Genomic DNA, 18,471 nt, shown 5'->3' with positions numbered 1-18,471 from the left:
CTCTGAAGTACTAGTCTGCCCTTTGAGGATTTGAAAATAGTCATGTCACTCACTTCACCAGTTCCCCCACTCCCCTCAGTTCCTTCACCCACTCCACTTGGCATAACTTATTGACGTTTCACCCGTAAAGACAGTTTGTCAGTCAGTACCCGCGTGAAGCGGCAGTTGGCACCAGAACAGATGTAAGCTCCACCGAGAGTCCGCCCGTCAGCGTACTTACTGTGAAGCTATTATCCCATTGAATTAGGGACTAAATTTGTGTCAGTGTGGGATCCGCAAAGCAGCTAATTCTTAGCGGTTTTTCTTTCCCTCGCTGCATAGCCTTCTTCCTTAAGCAACCAGCTGGTCTCTGTGGACTGCAAGAAAGGACCCCGCGCCCAGGGGGACAGTGCCCAGAGGATGCTCAGGATTGCGGAGCCGGACGCCAGGTTCAGCGGCTTCTACAGCATGCAGAAGCAGAACCATCTACAGGCGGACAAGTTCTACCAGACGGTGTGAAGGGAGGCAAGTCGGATGAGGTGGTAGAAGCCAGAAGCGACTCAATCTGCTCTTAAAAGTAAACTAGAATTTGTGCACTTGCTTAGTGGGTTGTGTTGGATGGTGACTTGATGTTCAGCGCTAAGAACTGACTGGGATGGGCTGTCGGCGGCAGTGTGCAGAACAAGCATTCCCACTTTTCCTCAAGGTGACTGACCAAGTGTTTTCTTAGAACCAAAGTTTTCCAAGTCGCTAAGACATATTTGCTTGTAATATAGCGGTAGAGGTATTTGGGGGCGGGGACAGTCGAGTTTGGCTGGGGATGTGGGGGGGAGGGTGGTGTTGGGAAGACGTTGGTCAGCTTGGCTCGGGGAGAGTCCCGTGCAGCAGCAGCAGTTCGGGGCCCAGCGGATGCTCTTCCTGTTGCTCTGGCGCCTGCGGGGTTGTGGCGCTCGGGCCGAGTGAGCAGGAAGCCAAAGGCCTTGCGATCCCGCCGCCGCAGCCACCTTAGCAGCACAGAGCGCGGCAGAACCTTCCGATAGCCATCCCAGGTCTAAAGCCACAGTTCCTCCCCTCTAGCCACAGCTGCCGTGGGCAGCGAGGAAGCGAGGGAGATGTGAGGACCACATTTCCGGGAAGCGGGTTGTTCAGGATATCTACAGTTAGACTTTTTGCTGCTTTCGTTTTCTTCCAAGCCAATCAGCCAGTTCCTAGCAGAGTCGGCAGGTAAACAGGACCCAAAGTCATTTCTTGGCGTGAGCACTGAGCTGTTCCCAGGACCGCGCGGCACGGAGGGGAGTGGAGGTCGCCAGGCATTTCCAGGGCTACGCTTCATTGTTTGCTGTTGCTTCGTTCTGTTTGATTGTTGGTTGTTCACAGTTTTTGTTGAAGCTCTAGCTTAAGAAGAAACTTTTCTTTTTAAAAAGACTGATTGGGGATTTTTTTTTTCCTTATTATATACTGATTCTACAAAATAGAAAACTACTTCATTTTAATTGTATATTATTCAAGCACCTTTGTTGAAGCTCAAAAAAAAATGCCTCTTTAAACTTTAGCAATTATAGGAATATTTATGTAACTATCTTTTGCTTCAAAAAAAAGTATTTGTGTGCGTGTGTATATAATATATACATACATATATATTTATACACATACAATTTATGTTTTCCTGTTGAATGTATTTTTATGAGATTTTTAACCAGAACAAGGACAAACAGGCATTCCATATCAATACTTTTGATCACTTACAAATTTTTGAATAACATGAGATCTCGTTCTACCTGCAGTTTAATCGGGAAGAAAGGTGTGTGTGTGGGCGAGTGTGTACGTACACGCCTTGAGCCGTGACATCACACCTGCTGTGGAGAAGGTCTTCCTTTAGTAAATCTCCTGACTCATTTGGATTTGCTTTCAGTTGGTTTTCAATTCGCTCCACTGGCCAGAAACACTGATGGCAGTTTATCTGCATCACTAATCAGCTCCTGGATTTTTTTTTTTTTCCTTCAAACAACTGTTTGAAACAACTACTGGAATATTGTCCATAACTAAGCTGGAAGTTTGTTGTAGTTCGCCTCAAATATAACTGACTGCATACGATAGTGTTAACTTTTCAAACAGCTCTTAGCACTTTTATACTAATTACCCATTTGTGCATTGATTTTTTTTTTCTTTTAAAAATGCTTGTTGTGAAAGACACAGATACCCAGTATGCTTAATGTGAAAAGAAAATGTGTTCTGTTTTGTAAAGGAACTTTCAAGTATTGTTGTAAATACTTGGACAGAGATTGCTGAACTTTAAAAAAAAATTTAATTTATTATTATAATGTCCTAATTTATTAATCTGAAGATTAACCATTTTCTTTGTCTTAGAATATCAAAAAAAGAAAAAGGTGTTCTAGCTGTTTGCATCAAAGAAAGAAAAAGATTTATTATCAAGGGGCAATATTTTTATCTATTTCCAAAATAAATTTGTTAATGATATGTTACCAAAATAAGATTTACATCAGCCTGATTAATATAAAATTTTGTTGACAATTAATCCATTCCTGGCATAAAAAGTCTTTATCAAAAAAATTGTAAATGCTTGCTTTTTCAATCATGGCCATATTATGAAAATACTAACAGGATATAGGACAAGGTGTAAATTTTTTTATTATTATTTTAAAGATATGATTTATCCTGAGTGCTGTATCTATTACTCTTTTACTTTGGTTCCTGTTGTGCTCTTGTAAAAGAAAAACAAATATAATTTCCTGAAGAATAAAATAGATCTATGGCAGGCACTTGGCGTGTACCGTAGTTCTTCAAGAACCAAGCACTTTAGTCCTTGGCCACAGACAAACACTTTTAGTCACACCCTGTAACTTTCCAAGTGACTCCACATTTACAAGCTGTCCTTTTGCTTTCAGGTTGTCAGTCTAACAACCTCCAGGGTCACAAGCGGCTACACAGACTCTTACTCACCATGTTCTCTCAGCGACCGCACAGAGAATGACAGGGCTCCTATCATTCCAGAAAAATCGTCCCTCCCCCACAACACTCCTTACCATCAGTCAGCCATCGGGGTTTCCCAGCTCAGGCCCTGAAGTGATGGACAATGTGTGCATAGTAAGGAAAAGAATCTAGCTCTGCAAGGGAAGAAAACTGGTTAAAAACTACACCAAAAACTGGAAATAGAAATGAAGCACTCAGGCATACTTTATCTTTTTCCCAACGTTTATTAAAGGGCACTGACTTGATTGGAACGGGTGCTTCATGGCTGGTGATGTATCCATGAGCAGCTGTTTCTAGAGTTAGTACTGGGGAGGCACACAGGCGTGAAGATATAACAGCCGTGGGGGATGGGCAAAGCTGCAGCTTACGGCTTCTTAAGCACCTTAACGATAGACACACTCCCTTTAAAGGACACTTCTCCACAGACACGTAAAACAAAACTCAAACATCTAAAGTTAAACAGCACAAGATTCTGAAAGTAAATGGCAACCTAATGGTTAAAATTTGATCCATGGTGAACGCCGCAGCAGCCTCTAACACCATCGCCAACAGTTCCAGTTCTCACTGAGGATTAAACCAGGATGACACATTCCCGTTTCATCCTGACAACAGCCCAAGTTTACGCTTCCGTCTCTGGACAATACTGATACTTACACTGACGGTTCTCTTACAACAATCAGTGTTGGTTTTGCCGTCGCTGAGGAACAGCTGTGCTATGAATCTCTCAATGCTTTAACCCAGCGGCCGCCAACCTTTCAGACCTCGCGGACCACCGGTTGGCAACCGCTGCTTTAACCTGTCCTTCAATGTATTTTATATCTAGAAAGCCATGAAACCTCAAATGGGCATATGGTCAGTACATAAAAAATATAACTGCACATGCATAGTTCATATTACACCCCCCTGACTCTCAAAGTTGAAGAATTCATAATTGTTCATATTTAACAAAAAAAATCCCTAGAATTCAAAATAGTGCCATGTTTCTCTTGGTTCGTAATACGAAGGATCAGTGAAGGCGTGGTCTATTAATACTGCGTCACAAACCCAAGTTCACGTTGCGAGCTTCCGCTAGCAGGAGGCAGGGGGCCGCTCTCGGAGGACTGCTGGGTGAAATCCGGCGTCCAGGCCACGGGAGACGGCTCTTGCGAGAGGCCGCCCTATGTAGGACACAGGACTAGGGGGAGAAAGGAAACGTCAATAGTAATGCGTATTTTGTAGACACGAGAAGCACATTCATTTCATTTACATCTACATAAAAAACACCTGAACTTGCTGTGAATGCAAGGTCTACAGTAGCAATTTTAAGAAAGGTTCTAAAAGGCAACAATGAAAGTTCTCTTAAGATATTTGTTCCCACTGCCCAGAAATGAGATACCAAACGGCCACGTCTCGAGGGCACCCCTCAGAGAGGCCCGTGTTAGCCCAGTACCAGGCGGCTTGTAGCAAACTGCCTCCCCGGTGAGCTCCCCCAGGCGCCAGTCGGCACACGCTGCGGTCCCTGTCCAGGATGAGCACGGAGGCAGCGGAACTACTCGCCTTTGGTACAACTGTGGGCTGTGGCGGGGAGCGAGGCAGGGGTGAGGAAGACGCTCGGGTAGCCCCTACTGCACCCGCCCCGTCTTCCTCGGGCCAAGTGAGGCCACGTTGCTGCCTTCTTGCATTTCTCCCCTGCACATTGAAGTTTCCTTAATTTAGGCAGCCAAGCCCCAGTCACTGGTGTTAAACTAACATGAGAAGAGAAAGCCCACCAAGAAAAGGAACGGCAAGCTCTCCCTTGAGCAACACCTGCCAGGCAAATAAACGTTCTGGTCCCAGAGGGGAGGAGCCACCAGCTGGCGGTGGGCTGTCCGGATGGGTGGAAACTGGCCCCATAGCCACACCTTCCCGTGCCCTTGAACACCTGAGCGTTCCACTCCCCTGCATTCTCTTGGACAAGTGTCACCACTTTCATCTGAACCCCAGCTTCATTTCCACCCAGTCCTGCCAAGGACAAAACCACAACTTGCGCACCAGCAGCTCGGCAGTGCGGGCACTGCGCAGAGCCCCGGGCTCAGAGGAGCCAGCGCCCGAGCGGGGGAGCAGGGGGATGGGTGCTGCTTCCCTGAGGCACGCGGTGTCCAGGTTCACAGGACAGCCTGGGTTTTAGAGGAAACAAGTAGAAATCACTTCCCCCCACAGCACTGTTCTCTGGGTCATACATTCCTCCATGAGGTCAGAGGATAAAAGAGCTAGAGAATGCCTCAGAAGCTCCTCCTCTCTCTGCCCCGCATGGCAAGGCCCTGGGCACCCACGACAATTAAAAATTGACATGTCTTCATGTTCATCTCATTCCTGTGCCGCATCTATAAGAGCAAACCTCAGAACAATCCACCTTTTATACCAATGCTAGCATGGCACAAAAGCAAACAAAGATGTCAGATTTTCTTTTTAAAACATTGAGAATGTAAGAAGAAAAAGCCTGCCATCAAAAACAGCTTTTTATGAAAAAGAAAAAAAAAAAGTCTTTTCTACTCTCCGTTTAACTAATGGCTGGCTGGCTCCCCATCAATCCAGTCTCTTACAGGTGAAACTCTTATTACTCCCTTTGCACTCCTGGTTTCTACCACTGAGATTCCCTCCATGAAGCTATGGTTGAGGAAATGATCCTCAGGTTACCTAACATCTCAGAAATCCCAACCTTCCTTAAATTCAGCTAAAAGCTGGTGGAGAGAGAGAAAATTCCCAAAAAGAAAAGTTACCAGAAGAGGTTGCCCTTGAAAGTGAACCAAATACCACAGGATACACACTGTGATGCTTTGAAAATCTGTCACCTGAATAACTGCTACTTCTCAAAACGTAATTTCATTGAAAAGCGGTAGTTTTGCCTGTAACTAAATTCTCCTTTCCCCTCTTTACCATCCCAAGTTTGCTCTTCCCTGAGCAAAGCAGGCGATCTCATTAACTCCTCCAACGATCATCTGCCCCACCACTGTTCCCATCCTGTGTGGTCTTGATCTTGCTCCTAAGATTTATGGCTCACTTGTCACTGTCCTGGGTTCATGCAAGTCCATTCCTTTCATTTTTCCCTGCGCCCCTCCCTGTCCCTTAAACCAGTCCCTGTCAGTCCTTTGGAACAGTTAACTGATTGCTCCCTCCTTCATGCATCCTCACTAACCCGTCCTTCTCTTCCTACTGTCCCCCAGCTGGCAGAGGCCACCTTCTCAAACCCTCCCAGTGTCAACAGCTGATGCCCTAATTATGCATACTTATGGCAATATTTCCATACTACTAGTATTTCTTCCACTGCCCACCTCGATGTTTATAATTTAGCCATGGAAATGATTTCTAGCCCAGGACCTCAAGTAAAGGAAAATGTTACATAACCGTAATTTATAATGCTGATAGCATAATTAAGCCATGTATCCTCACCCAGCACAAATTAATGAAAGTTGTGCTTTTGAAAATTACTTTTAATCTATTAGCAAGATGATGCATTTACTGACTAATCACAACTTGCCAACCATTGCACAGAAGCCATTATGAAACTCACCTTTCAGTATATAATCAGTTAACAAGCTCGGAACCTTTTCACTGTCCTCTTTCATGGCACGAAGAACTAGGAAACAAAAGAGAAGGAAAAGGCAACAATTCTAAATTCAGACCAAAATATCATTTAATTTCTATCACTTAGCCTTACTCTTCATTATAACCAGTTCATGCAAATTATTATCTTCTCGATAAGGGAATACACCTGCAAAAGCTCAGGAATTCAGGTCAGGATATTCCAGCTCCCTGGGAGTTATTTCCCTGATTTCACCAACAGTGGAGGAGGGAAGAGAAACCTGGCTATTGGCATGGAGCCCAGCTTTGCCATAAAGGCTGAAAGCAGGTTCCTGTCACATGCACGTCTGGGAGCTCAGAGCACAGGAACCTAGTGCTGCAGATGCCACAGCTGGAGAAACAGACAAATGAACAGTGAGCTGTCCTCAAGGAGCATATCTGCCAGCCTTCTTGGAACTTTTAAAGAAGAGACCAAAATGCAGGCCAGACCCCATGGAGCAGCCAGGCTGCCGCCTCCTCTCCCGCGGAGCCTGGTGCATCAGCCTCATCCTATCGGGAATCTGAGGGTTGTGTCTCCAAGCAAAGACAAAATAGGAAAAACAGCTACTATTATAACGCTGAAAAACAACACAAGCCTAGACCACACAGGTACAGACAAACCCACAAATACTGCTCTTCTGCAGCAATTGGCAACTCCAATGTTCTCCACAGCACCCGAGGGGAAATGCCCCCTTCCCTCCCCCAGACACGACAGTACCACACAGTGTAACTGTCAGGTCAGCCTTCCTGGTTAAACCCCGACTCTGCTGCTTCCTAGTCATGGGACTCGGAGGAAGTTACTTAACCACTGAGGGCACCAAGCTCCTCGTCTGTAACGTGAGGAGGGTAACTAGACCTGCCTCAGAGGCTGGTTGAGTGTTCAGCCACTAATCGAGATGTGAGGACTTAGAATAGTGCCAGGCACGGAATATATGCTGCGTAAGCATTAACCATAGTTGTTAATACAACTAATATTATTCTAATTCTTATAACGATTATTGCACCTCCAATAGCTTTTACCAGGAAGGCTACTATCTCCACGGGGTTTCCTGTGGCTGCCATCTGCAGGTGGTGGGAGCAGAGGCTCAGGTCCTCCCAAAGTTCTCAGATGCCCACTGTTTTATTTTCCAAGTGAAGGTCATCCCTCCTGTCCTCATAGCTATATTAAGTTGGACATTCACTTACGCACCCTACACACGTGCACTCACCCAAAGATTGCAAGCTCCTCAAACGATGCAGATATCACCTAAGAATCGTCCCCAAGGGCATTCTGATGGCCTTGGTGTGACCAAGTAAATGTTTGTCCTTGACCTGAGAAGGCGGGGTCTCTCAGTAATTCCTAACCTCTAGGTGGTATTTATGGTCCCATCTTAGAGGGCTACTAAGTCCAGTATTTCTTCTTCCAATCATATTTTAAATTTGTTTTCCATTCTATATAAAATCACATACCAAAAGCCAGCATCATTAAAAGTACAGCAGACTGGAATGAAGAGACCAGCCCTGTAATTAACCATTCCCCTGTGTGATCTTGGACACTCAAAACTTCCTAAGTTCTTCCTCAAAATTAGAGGGCTGTCCACCCAGTTCATCTCTTAATTATTTATTTTAGACTGGCTGGCATCACTTAATTTATCCATATTTAAGCATTAAATGTTTTTAAGTATGCTTTGCATAATTACAACTGTAAACCTACTTTTGCCCCACCTGTACATTAACTTACTATGAGGTAAAGGGAGCAACTATTTTCAGCCTCGTTTTTCACTGTGACCAAGAGAGGGTAAGTGACTTCTAAGGATATCCCTCTAAACCAGCGGTCGCCAACCTTTCGGACCTCATGGACCACCGGTTGGCAACCGCTGCTCTAAATGACAGGAACAGAACCAGAACTCAGGGCTCATTTATGGCTATCACAGACACTCGATACCATGAATAGTTAAGTCTGACAAGTTACTTTTGTTAGACTTAGAGTATTTTTGTCTGCTTTGTTCACTAAAGTATCCCAAGTGCCCAGAACACGGCCTGGTACAGAGTAGATCTTTACTAAATGTTTGCTCAATGAATGAATATTCTTAAAATATCACTATCAATTTATGGTCTACCTATAACTACTGTCTAGGGGGTCTATATTCATAAAAGAGAGAGGGGGGGAGCCATACTTCTAAATTTCTCCTATTCAGTTACTCAGTGATATTTACATAAGATCCATGAAGGACCTTACTTATTGATAAATGGGTATGTTCTTAAATATACAAAAGTTAATGGAGAATCAGGTTACATTTTTTTCCCAAAAGTTCAAGTTGTACACATTTTAAGAGGCCAGAAAATAAAAAAATAAAACCCATAAATCAACTCTAGATTTAGGGTTATGTTAGATGTCAGAACCATTTATAGTTTCATTCTCTAAAGAATAAAGGATGAAATCCATCATTTACTAAATCAATAAAACAAACAATAACCACAGCAATGTAGCCAGCCAACTGAAATCAGTATTTAGAATCAGCAAAAGGTAAGTAATAGTTTAGTTTGGTCTTTACTCACTTTTTGTTAATATTTGAAGATCTTCCACAGATGGTGGTCCATTTTTTTTCTCATAGGGAATAACTGTTGTTAAGTACTGCCAAATTTAAAAAAAAAAAAAGTGTCACTTAAATCTGAATTACCTGATCTGCAAAAATTAGAAACAGTTACCAGATGTCTATTTTATAACATGACACTAGTTACATTAGTAACGGACACAGGTATCTTATGTCTCAGCTGCAGCTCATTTTTTCCCACCTCTATCTGCTTCATCCAAACCCAATGTCAACATAAATACGCATTTTTTCACCTTTCAGTTATTAAAAATTTCAGAGGAGTAGGTCTGAGGATGACTTACTTGTTCAACATGTTCAAAGTGAAGTCTTATCTAACATTCTCCTTGCATATTTTCAAAACATTTTTAAGATAGTAATTTTAACTAAAAGCATAGTTGTAACAGTTCTGCATAACAAAATAATTCCCAATAGTCAAATAATTCTGTTTCAGGCCATTTTTTTCCGCTTGAATAAAATGGTCACATGAAAAAATACTAGCTTCTTTTAGAAACTAACAAAGACACATTTACCCAAGTAATTTAGGAGGTGTTTATTATTATTATTATTATTATTATTATTATTATTATTATTTTAAATTATTGTGTAAGTAGTTATAAATGTTTGAAGGTATTAATGGGAAAGAGAAAAGTGAAAGAGAATGGCCTAAGCGCAAATGAACAATGAAAATTCATGTCTGAAATTGAGACAAATTGCCTAGTCTACTAGTGTAATGGCTCTCAAGTATCAAGTTATGAACTATAACTATGTCCCTTGAAAGCATAGTCTAAAAATTATTGTCCAGAGTCTCCTATTCTGGCCACTCCACCAAAAAATATACGGTTTAGTGCAGTCTGCATAGGCTCATCTAGAGATCCACTAGTTTTCCATGCTATCTGTTCGGCTCCTCCCACCATTTAGCCCCTGCCCACATCTCAGCTCTATTCCTAATCCTCTGAGTGATTTTATCCCACTCATAAAAAAAAAAAAAAAAAAGATAAAGTTACTTAATCATAACTAGCTCCCTAGGTTCAGAAAAGTAGAGAAGTGTGCGTTGTTCAATCTTTAAGAAACTCAGTGCTCCGTCCTCGGTTTGGTGCAGACCTCTCCAAGGTGACGCCCACCTGCATGACCGAGTACATCTCCTGGGAAGGAGACCCTCAGGGCTGGAGGCGTGCCCTCCTGGGGCTTCACTAACGGCAGGGGTGACGGCCAACCTGGAGAGGCACCCGGAATCGGGCCAGGGCATGCGTGCCACCCGGCTACGCCTTCCAGCCTTCCTGCCCGCTCCCAGGTGCTGGATCAGATTGGGAGTTATTTTGCCATCTTATGGGTTTGAGAGAGGCGAGAAACACCAAAATAAATAAATAAAAATTCAACCATCCCTGCATGGAACCCCTTTATAATGCAAATGTCGATGTGAGGGATTATTTAATGTCGGGCATTTCCCTCCGAAGTGATACAGAACTATCGCCAGTAAAACCCTACGCTCAAATGCCTTCTCTGGATAAACTGCCTGCAAAGCCACAGGCTGTGCACTTGCACTGCTTCACTGAAGAGCTAAACGGAAGAGCTTTCTTTTTGAGGTGAAATTTCCAACTGTGAAAAGTAATCTTAAGCATACTCAATGCAGATGTTCCCCATGTTCGTGGTATTTCTAAAATCATACAAATTTGTTAATAAAAAGCAAATTACCACCCTCATATCTATGTACGATTTGTATAAATAATGTTTCATGCCTTTGGTAAACAAGCGAGTTGGCAGACTATATGATACACCTTAAGAACACATGAAAATCATTTAAAAAGAGGTAAGATATACGCCATAGACATTTCTGACCTAGAACACTAATCCAAAAGATACCAACTCCTGATTTTCTTTCCCAAAATTGAGATCTTGTTTCTAAACTTTTAGAATTAGAGTAGCATATTCTAGTTATTTTTCACAATTACATATTCTACACATGCAATTAGTTATATGCATGTTAATATCTGTTTAGAGGTGGAAGTGAAAAACGAAGCTCTAAAACATGCATTAAGAATGCATTTAGTCTATACTGCTTTTTCCTAAAGGGAACTTCTATATATTTTCATTCTATATAAGTTTATACATTATAAACTTGCACTTCTCTTGTAAGCAACAGTCTTAGTAAGTTAGTAAAGCTGCCAGCTTTCAGGACCTTCACTTACACAGAGAATGAAAGAGCAGAGAATAAGGAAAAAAAAGGATAACCGAGCACCTGTTTCTCTCCACCTGCATTTCCAAAGGTGTGGCGGAGGCCATTCTGAATGACATTTGAGATCCCTTCCATGCTGAAGCGCTACAGGCAGCAATATATGGCCCGGAAGAGAAGGACAGAGAAAGAAGTTCAAAGACTATTAGTAAGAATGTACCACAGTAACTTACGTGCCCAAGAGGCAAGCAGTTAGAAAACGCCACTACTCATTCAGATAAAGCAGACAAATGCATGCTGTTTTTAAAATGTTCTTGCTTCCATTTCTTTGCAAGTCAAATGCAAAAGCAATTGCTTTTATGCCACTGTATTCATGAAAATTTACCTAAAATTTGCTCCAATGTAAACATTGCAAGTTGTACACATACTTGTTTTATGCAAAATTTACCATAGTTGTTAAGATACCTTTTGATATTGCTTACCTACATTTTATCAAAAGTCTGAAAACTTGGCACCAACAGTATGAGTATTTTCAGCCTGGGTGTGCATATTTCTACTGTAAGTTTAGAGAGCACTGATACGGCACTTGGCAAATGAAATGCTGCTACTTGGAGAGCCGACTACGGCTCCCCACTTGCTCTCGGGCCACCTGCCACTGCCTGGGCGCAGAAAATGCGGCCGGAAGGGCACAGTGGATCCCATGTGCCAGCCAGGCCCTAACTCTTCTGCAGGGATTTTCCGCTCCGTTTCTAGGAAACAATTCCAGCTTATTTCTCCCAGCAACCTCCAAGACTTCCTAGAATTCATGGCACTGAAAAGGGGCTACTTCTTTCCAAACGTCTTCTCTTAATTTGTAGCCAGTCTACCATGTCATCAGACACGGTGAAAAGCGTCAGTGGCACCTCAATGGCTGCTGAGTCAAAAGATTTAGATTAATTCTTACACGATGACTAACTAAGGGGAAAGGCATCCTGCAAAGGAAGTTCAGTCCTGAGTCACCGGATGGTTCCGTTCCCTGCAATTTCATAGGGGAAAGTTGACTCGGTAAACACATTTGAGGAATCAAGATGAATATTTTCTAAGTCTCCCAGGAACAGAAGAAAAGAAACCAAGGCAATGGTCTCTGCCCTCAAGAAATGTATAGTTTTGCCCAGTGGTTCTCAAACTGTGGTTCAGGGCATCCCCCACGAGGTCCCAGAAACCCTTTCAGGGGCCCATGAGGCTAAATTATTTTCTTAGAAATACTAACATATAATTTGCTTTTTAAAATCTTATTCTCTAAAAACTTACAATTAAGTATTCCAAATGACTGACTGGACGCGGAAACAGATGTGAAAATCTAGCTGAATTCAAGTAAGCCAGGTATTAATGAGACTGGCAAAAATGCAGAGCAATGCCACTGTGCTCACTAAACTTTCTGAAATATAGTTATTTTTCCTAAAAATAGTACTTATGTAAGCATTAATGAATTTCTTATTGGTATTTTAATGAATTAATATATATATATGTTAAACTCTTAAGAGTTTTAATTTCTGATATGATAAACATCGGTATATAACATATAACCTATAGAACCAAAATATGCCTATATATAAACAAAAGCACTTTTCAGGTCTTCAATAAATGTTACAAATATAGAGAAGTCCTGACAACAAAATTTGAGAAATACCGAAAGGCTTCCCCCGGAAGGAGCGGAGTGCCTGTATTGGTCACATGGCAACGGCGCTGCTGAGATTCTGAGCGCCACGTCGGACCGGCCTGTGGGAGCTGAGACAGCTCTGCTTCTCCCGAGTCGCCCTCCCTCCCCACCCCATCCTCCAGGCTGCGTTCTAGCAAGAATCAAGGTCTGGGCAAGACCCCTCGACTGCACATGCTTCACTCTGCTGACAGCGGAACGGTTACCTTAGACGGCATTGGCTTGTCTTAAAAGAAAAACCTACAGATTGTAGATTTTTCACATGCTGTTGTATAGTCTGTTTTCACTTTTTAAACACATTATCAAAGGAGATGACTTATTGTAGGCTCCAGAATCTATAATAAAAATAATAGGAAACTCTTTTCAAGTAAATGTCAACTCATTTTTTAAATTTTAATAAAGATATTTATTTTTAAAAACAAAACTCCATTGTCTATGGGCACACTAAAACCAGATATAAATTCAGAAAATCTCAAGCAATACGAAACATTTTAGAATCCATGTATCAAGAAACTAAAGTACACTTTACTGCTGAGCAGCACATCCTAAAAACACTATATTTTTTGCTTTGCCAGCTGGAAATCTAATTCCTAATTCGGGGGGAGGGTGGAGGGGGGGTGGAGACACAACAACTAAGACTGATGCAAATTCATAACTTCCTAAGACATATACGTAATGCAGGCTTCCTTACTAAGTGTGCCGCTGTCAATATTGCTGAGCCATTCAACTACTGGTGGTCTGACTACCTCTCAAAGATGACTTTCACTTCAATAAATGGTGCTGGGAAAATTGGACAGATATATGCAAGAAAATGAAACTAGACCACCAACTTACACCATACACAAAAATAAACTCAAAATGGATACAGGACTTAAATGTACGACGGAAAACCATAAAAATTCTAGAAGAATCCAAAGGCAACAAAATCTCAGACATATGCCGAAGCAATTTCTTCACTGATACAGCTCCTAGGGCACTTGAAACTAAAGAAAAAATGAACAAATGGGACTACATCAAAATAAAAAGCTTCTGCACAGCAAAAGAAACCATCAACAAAACAACGAGAAAACCCACTGTGTGGGAAAACATATTTGCCAATGACATATCTGATAAGGGCCTAATCTCCAAAATTTATAGGGAACTCATACAACTTAACAAAAGAAAGATAAACAATCCAATCAAAAAATGGGCAAAGGACCTAAATAGACACCTTTCAAAAGAGGACATCCAGAAAGCCAAGAGACATATGAAAACATGCTCAAAGTCACTAATCATCCGAGAGATGCAAATCAAAACAGCAATGAGGTACCATCTCACACCTGTCAGACTGGCTATCATCAACAAATCAACAAACGACAAGTGCTGGAGAGGATGTGGAGAAAAAGGAACACTTGTGCACTGCTGGTGGGAATGCAGACTGGTGCAGCCACTATGGAAGACAGTATGGAGTTTCCTTAAAAAACTGAAAATGGAACTCCCATTTGACCCTGTGATCCCACTTCTAGGAATATATCCCAAGAAACCAGAAACACCAATCAGAAAGGATATATGCACCCCTATGTTCATAGCAGCACAATTCACCATAGCTAAGATCTGGAAACAGCCTAAGTGCCCATCAGTAGATGAATGGATTAGAAAACTGTGGTACATCTACACGATGGAATACTATGCTGCTGTAAAAAGGAAGGAACTCTTACCATTTGCAACGTCATGGATGGAACTGGAGAGCATTATGCTAAGTGAAATAAGCCAGTCAATAAAGGAAAAATACCACATGATCTCACTCATTCATGGACAATAGAGACCATTATAAACTTTTGAACAATAATAGATACAGAGGCAGAGCTGCCTCAAACAGATTGTCAAACTGCAGCGGGAAGGCCGGGGAGGGTTGGGGGGCAGGAGGTAGGGGGGTAAGAGATCAACTAAAGGACTTGTATGCATGCATATAAGCATAACCAATGGACATAAGACACTGGGTGATAGGGGAGGCTAGGGGACTGTCTAGGGCAGGGGGATAAAATGGATACATATGTAATACCCTTTGTAATACTTTAAGCAATAAAAAAAAAAGAATTATAATTGCTAATATTTACTGTGCATTTACTCCATTAGGCACTCACTCCCACAAGCATTTTATATGTATGCATATCTTGTAATCCTCACTGTAATGCTCTGAGGCCAGGACTGTCATTTCCCCATTTTGGAGAAAAAGAAGACTAAGGTAGAAAGAGGTGACTGAGGTCACACTGTGAGTGACGGGCCTGGACCCAGGTGTAATCCGGTCCATTACAGACAGTAATCAGTTCACTGCCTCCCTGTGCAGATTTCACAGGACACAACGGACTGTGGCTGTGAGTTTCTCCAGGAGATGTCCCGGGCAGGGTGAGAGAGGTGAGCTTTATGATAAAGATTTAGAATCAATGTTTCACTTATCTTTGTAATTGAAAACATGATTAATTGTTGTAAGTCACCCTCAAGCACTATCCTGACATAAACAGCAAAAAGTAATGAGAATGCGTCTGAACCAAGGACTGATTATATATTATTTAGATTCTTTATATCTTTTAAATTTTTATGTACTTGGTCTGTTAAAAATGTTTATCAAAGTAGATACATTAAAACCTTCCAGGACACTGGTTTATTCTAAGCTTATATTAGGAGTAAAAAAAAAAAAAAAAAAAAAAAAGATGACTTTCATGCAACCAGAGCTCCAAGCCTCATGGAAAGAAATGAAAGTGCAACCATAGGAAGCCTCAGTAACTTGGAAAAATATAAAACTAACAGCTGATCCTAGCGAAAGCAGCAAAGGAACCTCTGCCCTTTGCTGACAGGCGCCGAGTCAGGAGCTGTGGCCAACCAGGCCCTGCATCCTGCCCAGGCAGTAGCACGGCAGCCGGGGGGTTCTCCTGCCTCCTGCTCCGCTGGGGAAAACGACACAAGACAATCAGAAGGCTCCTGGGAAACGCAAAGAAACAAAGCTCCGGCTGCCACCAACTCCCACCTCCCCAGGAATCAGGCAGTAGCACCGTCTGCCTCCCCTGTATTTTCAGACTCTCCTTTCCCAGTGGCACCTGTAAACTCTCAACCCTTAACCTCGTTCCCTTCCCCAGGGCTTCCTGAAACAGCTCCTCCCAGGTGGCATGTCTTTGATGCTGAGATCCACGGACACTTTTCCGATCTAAGACATGCTGTGAGCTCTCCTCCACCCGCTCCCTAGAGTCCCAGACACCACTCTCCCAGAGGCCCCACCCCACCCCACCCCCGCCTCTCCGGTGGCTTATCTGAGAGGTGCCTCTTTCTGTGCTCGTCTCTGTATGCCGGGGTCCCCAGGATTTTGCCCCTATTTTTTATCATGCAGTCTCTCTGAACGTTCCCATTCAATAGTTCCGACTTTTGCCTCCATAAATCTACAGTTTCACTTTGCCAAGATCAGTAAACGGCTAAGAGCCGAGCCTGACACATGAGAAAAGCTCAGTAAACATTAGCTGTCTGAATTGTAATTAATTTTTCCCCTGAGCTTCTGACTTGTATATGTATTGGCTTATTGGACACCTGTATCTCAATATTTCTAAAACTCATTATATCCAAACTGAAATCATCCTTCTCTTTCCCACCAAAAACCAAACAAAAATAAAAAATAAGCCCAGCCAGTGTGGCTCAGTGGTTGAGTGTCAACCTCTGAAACATGAGGTCACAATTCAATTCCAGGTTAGGACACAGGCCCAGCTTGTGGGTTCGATTCCCAGTGTGGGGTGTACGGGAGGCAGCCAATCAATGATTTTTCTCTCATCGTTGATGTTTCTATCTCTCTCCCCCTCTCCCTTCCTCTCTGAAATCAATAAAAATATATTTCAAAAAAATAAGAAACCTGTTCCTCCTTCAGCATTCTATAATTCTCGTTCATTTACTCATTCTTTCAAAAAAATATATTGAGCCAGATGTTACTGCGGTATTAGATTCAAAGTGAACACACCAGCCAAAACCCCTCCCACCCTCATGAGCTGACACTGCAGTGCAAGAGGGGCAGAAAGAGTAAAACCAGCACAGGAACTAGAGAACCACAGGCGGCGGTGTCCTGCCAAGAGCTCCCACAGGGCAGCTACAGACTGGATGCCTGCTTTGTACCGAGAGGTCAGAGGGAAGTTCTCTGCGGAGGCGACATCTGAGCTGACACATGACTTACACAGCCTCCCAGATGAGCTACAAAGGACAATGGACCAAAAAGATCCTCTCAGACAACAAACCCAAAGCAGCCAAACTGGCCGACCTAGGAGTTCCTGTGCGGCCAGGGCGCAGGGTCTGCTACTCTCCAGCAGGACGCGAGACGGCAGCTACTGAGACGTCCCTCCTCACTGCCTCCCAGTAAGTTTTTACTGCAGCGGCCCTGCCCTCTCCATCTTCGTGTGCTGACGTGTTAGGATGGGAAGCCTGCCCTTTGCACCATCAGGGGCTGCATCCAGGGCTGACAGGAGGGGCGGCCAGTGCCCCAAGATGGCGCCCTGAGGCTGGACACAGTCAGGGCTGACGATACCGCATACTAGTCGCTCCCTCTGGAAAAAGGGTACAGGTGTTCTGTCTGTATTTGCCAAGTCAGAGATGAGTGACCTGACCCTAACTCCTCCCTTCCCTGGTGCCCGAACCAATCCAGGCAACCTCCTTATATCGCTGAAATGCAACTCTCTCCCCATTCCTCCTGACACTTCCTTGCCTCATTCCTTCCCTGCATGACTGCCACAGCCTCCGAATCAACTCTCTGCCCCTAGCTGCCTCCTCCCAGTTAGTTCTCTCTGGAACACTGACGTTACCCTTCCAAAAGGCAAATCCGACCGTGCTTAACAACCCACTTCAACCTCTTTCTGGTTTCCCATGGCCTCTACATAAAGACCAAATGCTGCAGCGTGACTTACAGAGCCATCCATTCTCTGGCTTCCATTTGGCTACTTGCATACCCTCTTCTTGACTTACTTCCTCTCCTTCTATCTTTCTCCCTCAACTTCGAATCATAATGGACAACCTGAAGCTCCCCAGGTGTCCCTAACCTGCAGCTCCCCAGACGTCACCTCCAGGTGGTTGCCCGTACCACTCCCAATGCTCAGAATGCCTGTCCCTCCTTATTCTTCTTCCTGTCCTCAGGGTGCAGATTCAGCTCAGCCTCCCCAGACCCCTAAACCAAACGGCGGGCAACAGCAACGTACGCCAGGCACGAAAAGCACTAAAAACAATGCTCACACTACATGTACATCTCTCAACCGTGACACCACTGACATGTTGAGTATGTCATTCTCTGCCCCGGGGCAGTCCCATGCACTGCAGGGTGTTAAACGGCACCTCTGGCCTCTCCTAAGCAGGATGCCAGTGGCACTGCCCCACCTCACCCAGTGTGACAATGACAAATGTTTCCAGACACTGCCTAACGCTTGGTGGGCAAACTGGCCTGGGCAAGGATACTGCACACAGTGCAGTAAAGGGCGTGCCCTCCA

The 18,471-nt window shown here is 43.4% G+C and overlaps 2 protein-coding genes across 8 annotated transcripts in view; one reads left to right on the top strand and one right to left on the bottom strand.

The window, feature by feature from the left end:
- CRIM1 (cysteine rich transmembrane BMP regulator 1) overlaps nt 1–2,759 on the top strand; it is a 174,231-nt gene extending 171,472 nt beyond the window's left edge. For all 6 annotated transcript variants that reach the window (XM_059660105.1, XM_059660103.1, XM_059660104.1 and 3 more), the window contains one exon: nt 322–2,759. In XM_059660105.1, coding sequence (XP_059516088.1) covers nt 322–498 — 177 coding nt within the window. In that variant the 3' untranslated portion in view covers nt 499–2,759. The remainder of the gene's footprint in view (nt 1–321) is intronic.
- Nucleotides 2,760–3,174: 415 nt separating this feature from the next.
- FEZ2 (fasciculation and elongation protein zeta 2) overlaps nt 3,175–18,471 on the bottom strand; it is a 41,128-nt gene continuing 25,831 nt past the window's right edge. Inside the window, exons 6-9 of one of the 2 annotated variants that reach the window (XM_059660124.1) lie at nt 11,359–11,439; nt 9,088–9,163; nt 6,500–6,565; nt 3,175–4,144 (exon numbers count right to left, since the gene is read on the bottom strand). In XM_059660124.1, coding sequence (XP_059516107.1) covers nt 4,128–4,144; nt 6,500–6,565; nt 9,088–9,163; nt 11,359–11,439 — 240 coding nt within the window. In that variant the 3' untranslated portion in view covers nt 3,175–4,127. The remainder of the gene's footprint in view (nt 4,145–6,499; nt 6,566–9,087; nt 9,164–11,358; nt 11,440–18,471) is intronic. The other variant, XM_059660125.1, reaches the window with a different exon arrangement.

This window comes from Myotis daubentonii, chromosome 12 (genome assembly GCF_963259705.1).
Source record: "Myotis daubentonii chromosome 12, mMyoDau2.1, whole genome shotgun sequence".
Classification (NCBI taxonomy): Eukaryota; Metazoa; Chordata; class Mammalia; order Chiroptera; family Vespertilionidae; genus Myotis; species Myotis daubentonii.
The sequence above is the reverse complement of the archived record's forward strand: the minus strand, read 5'-3'. Positions and strand labels throughout refer to the sequence as shown.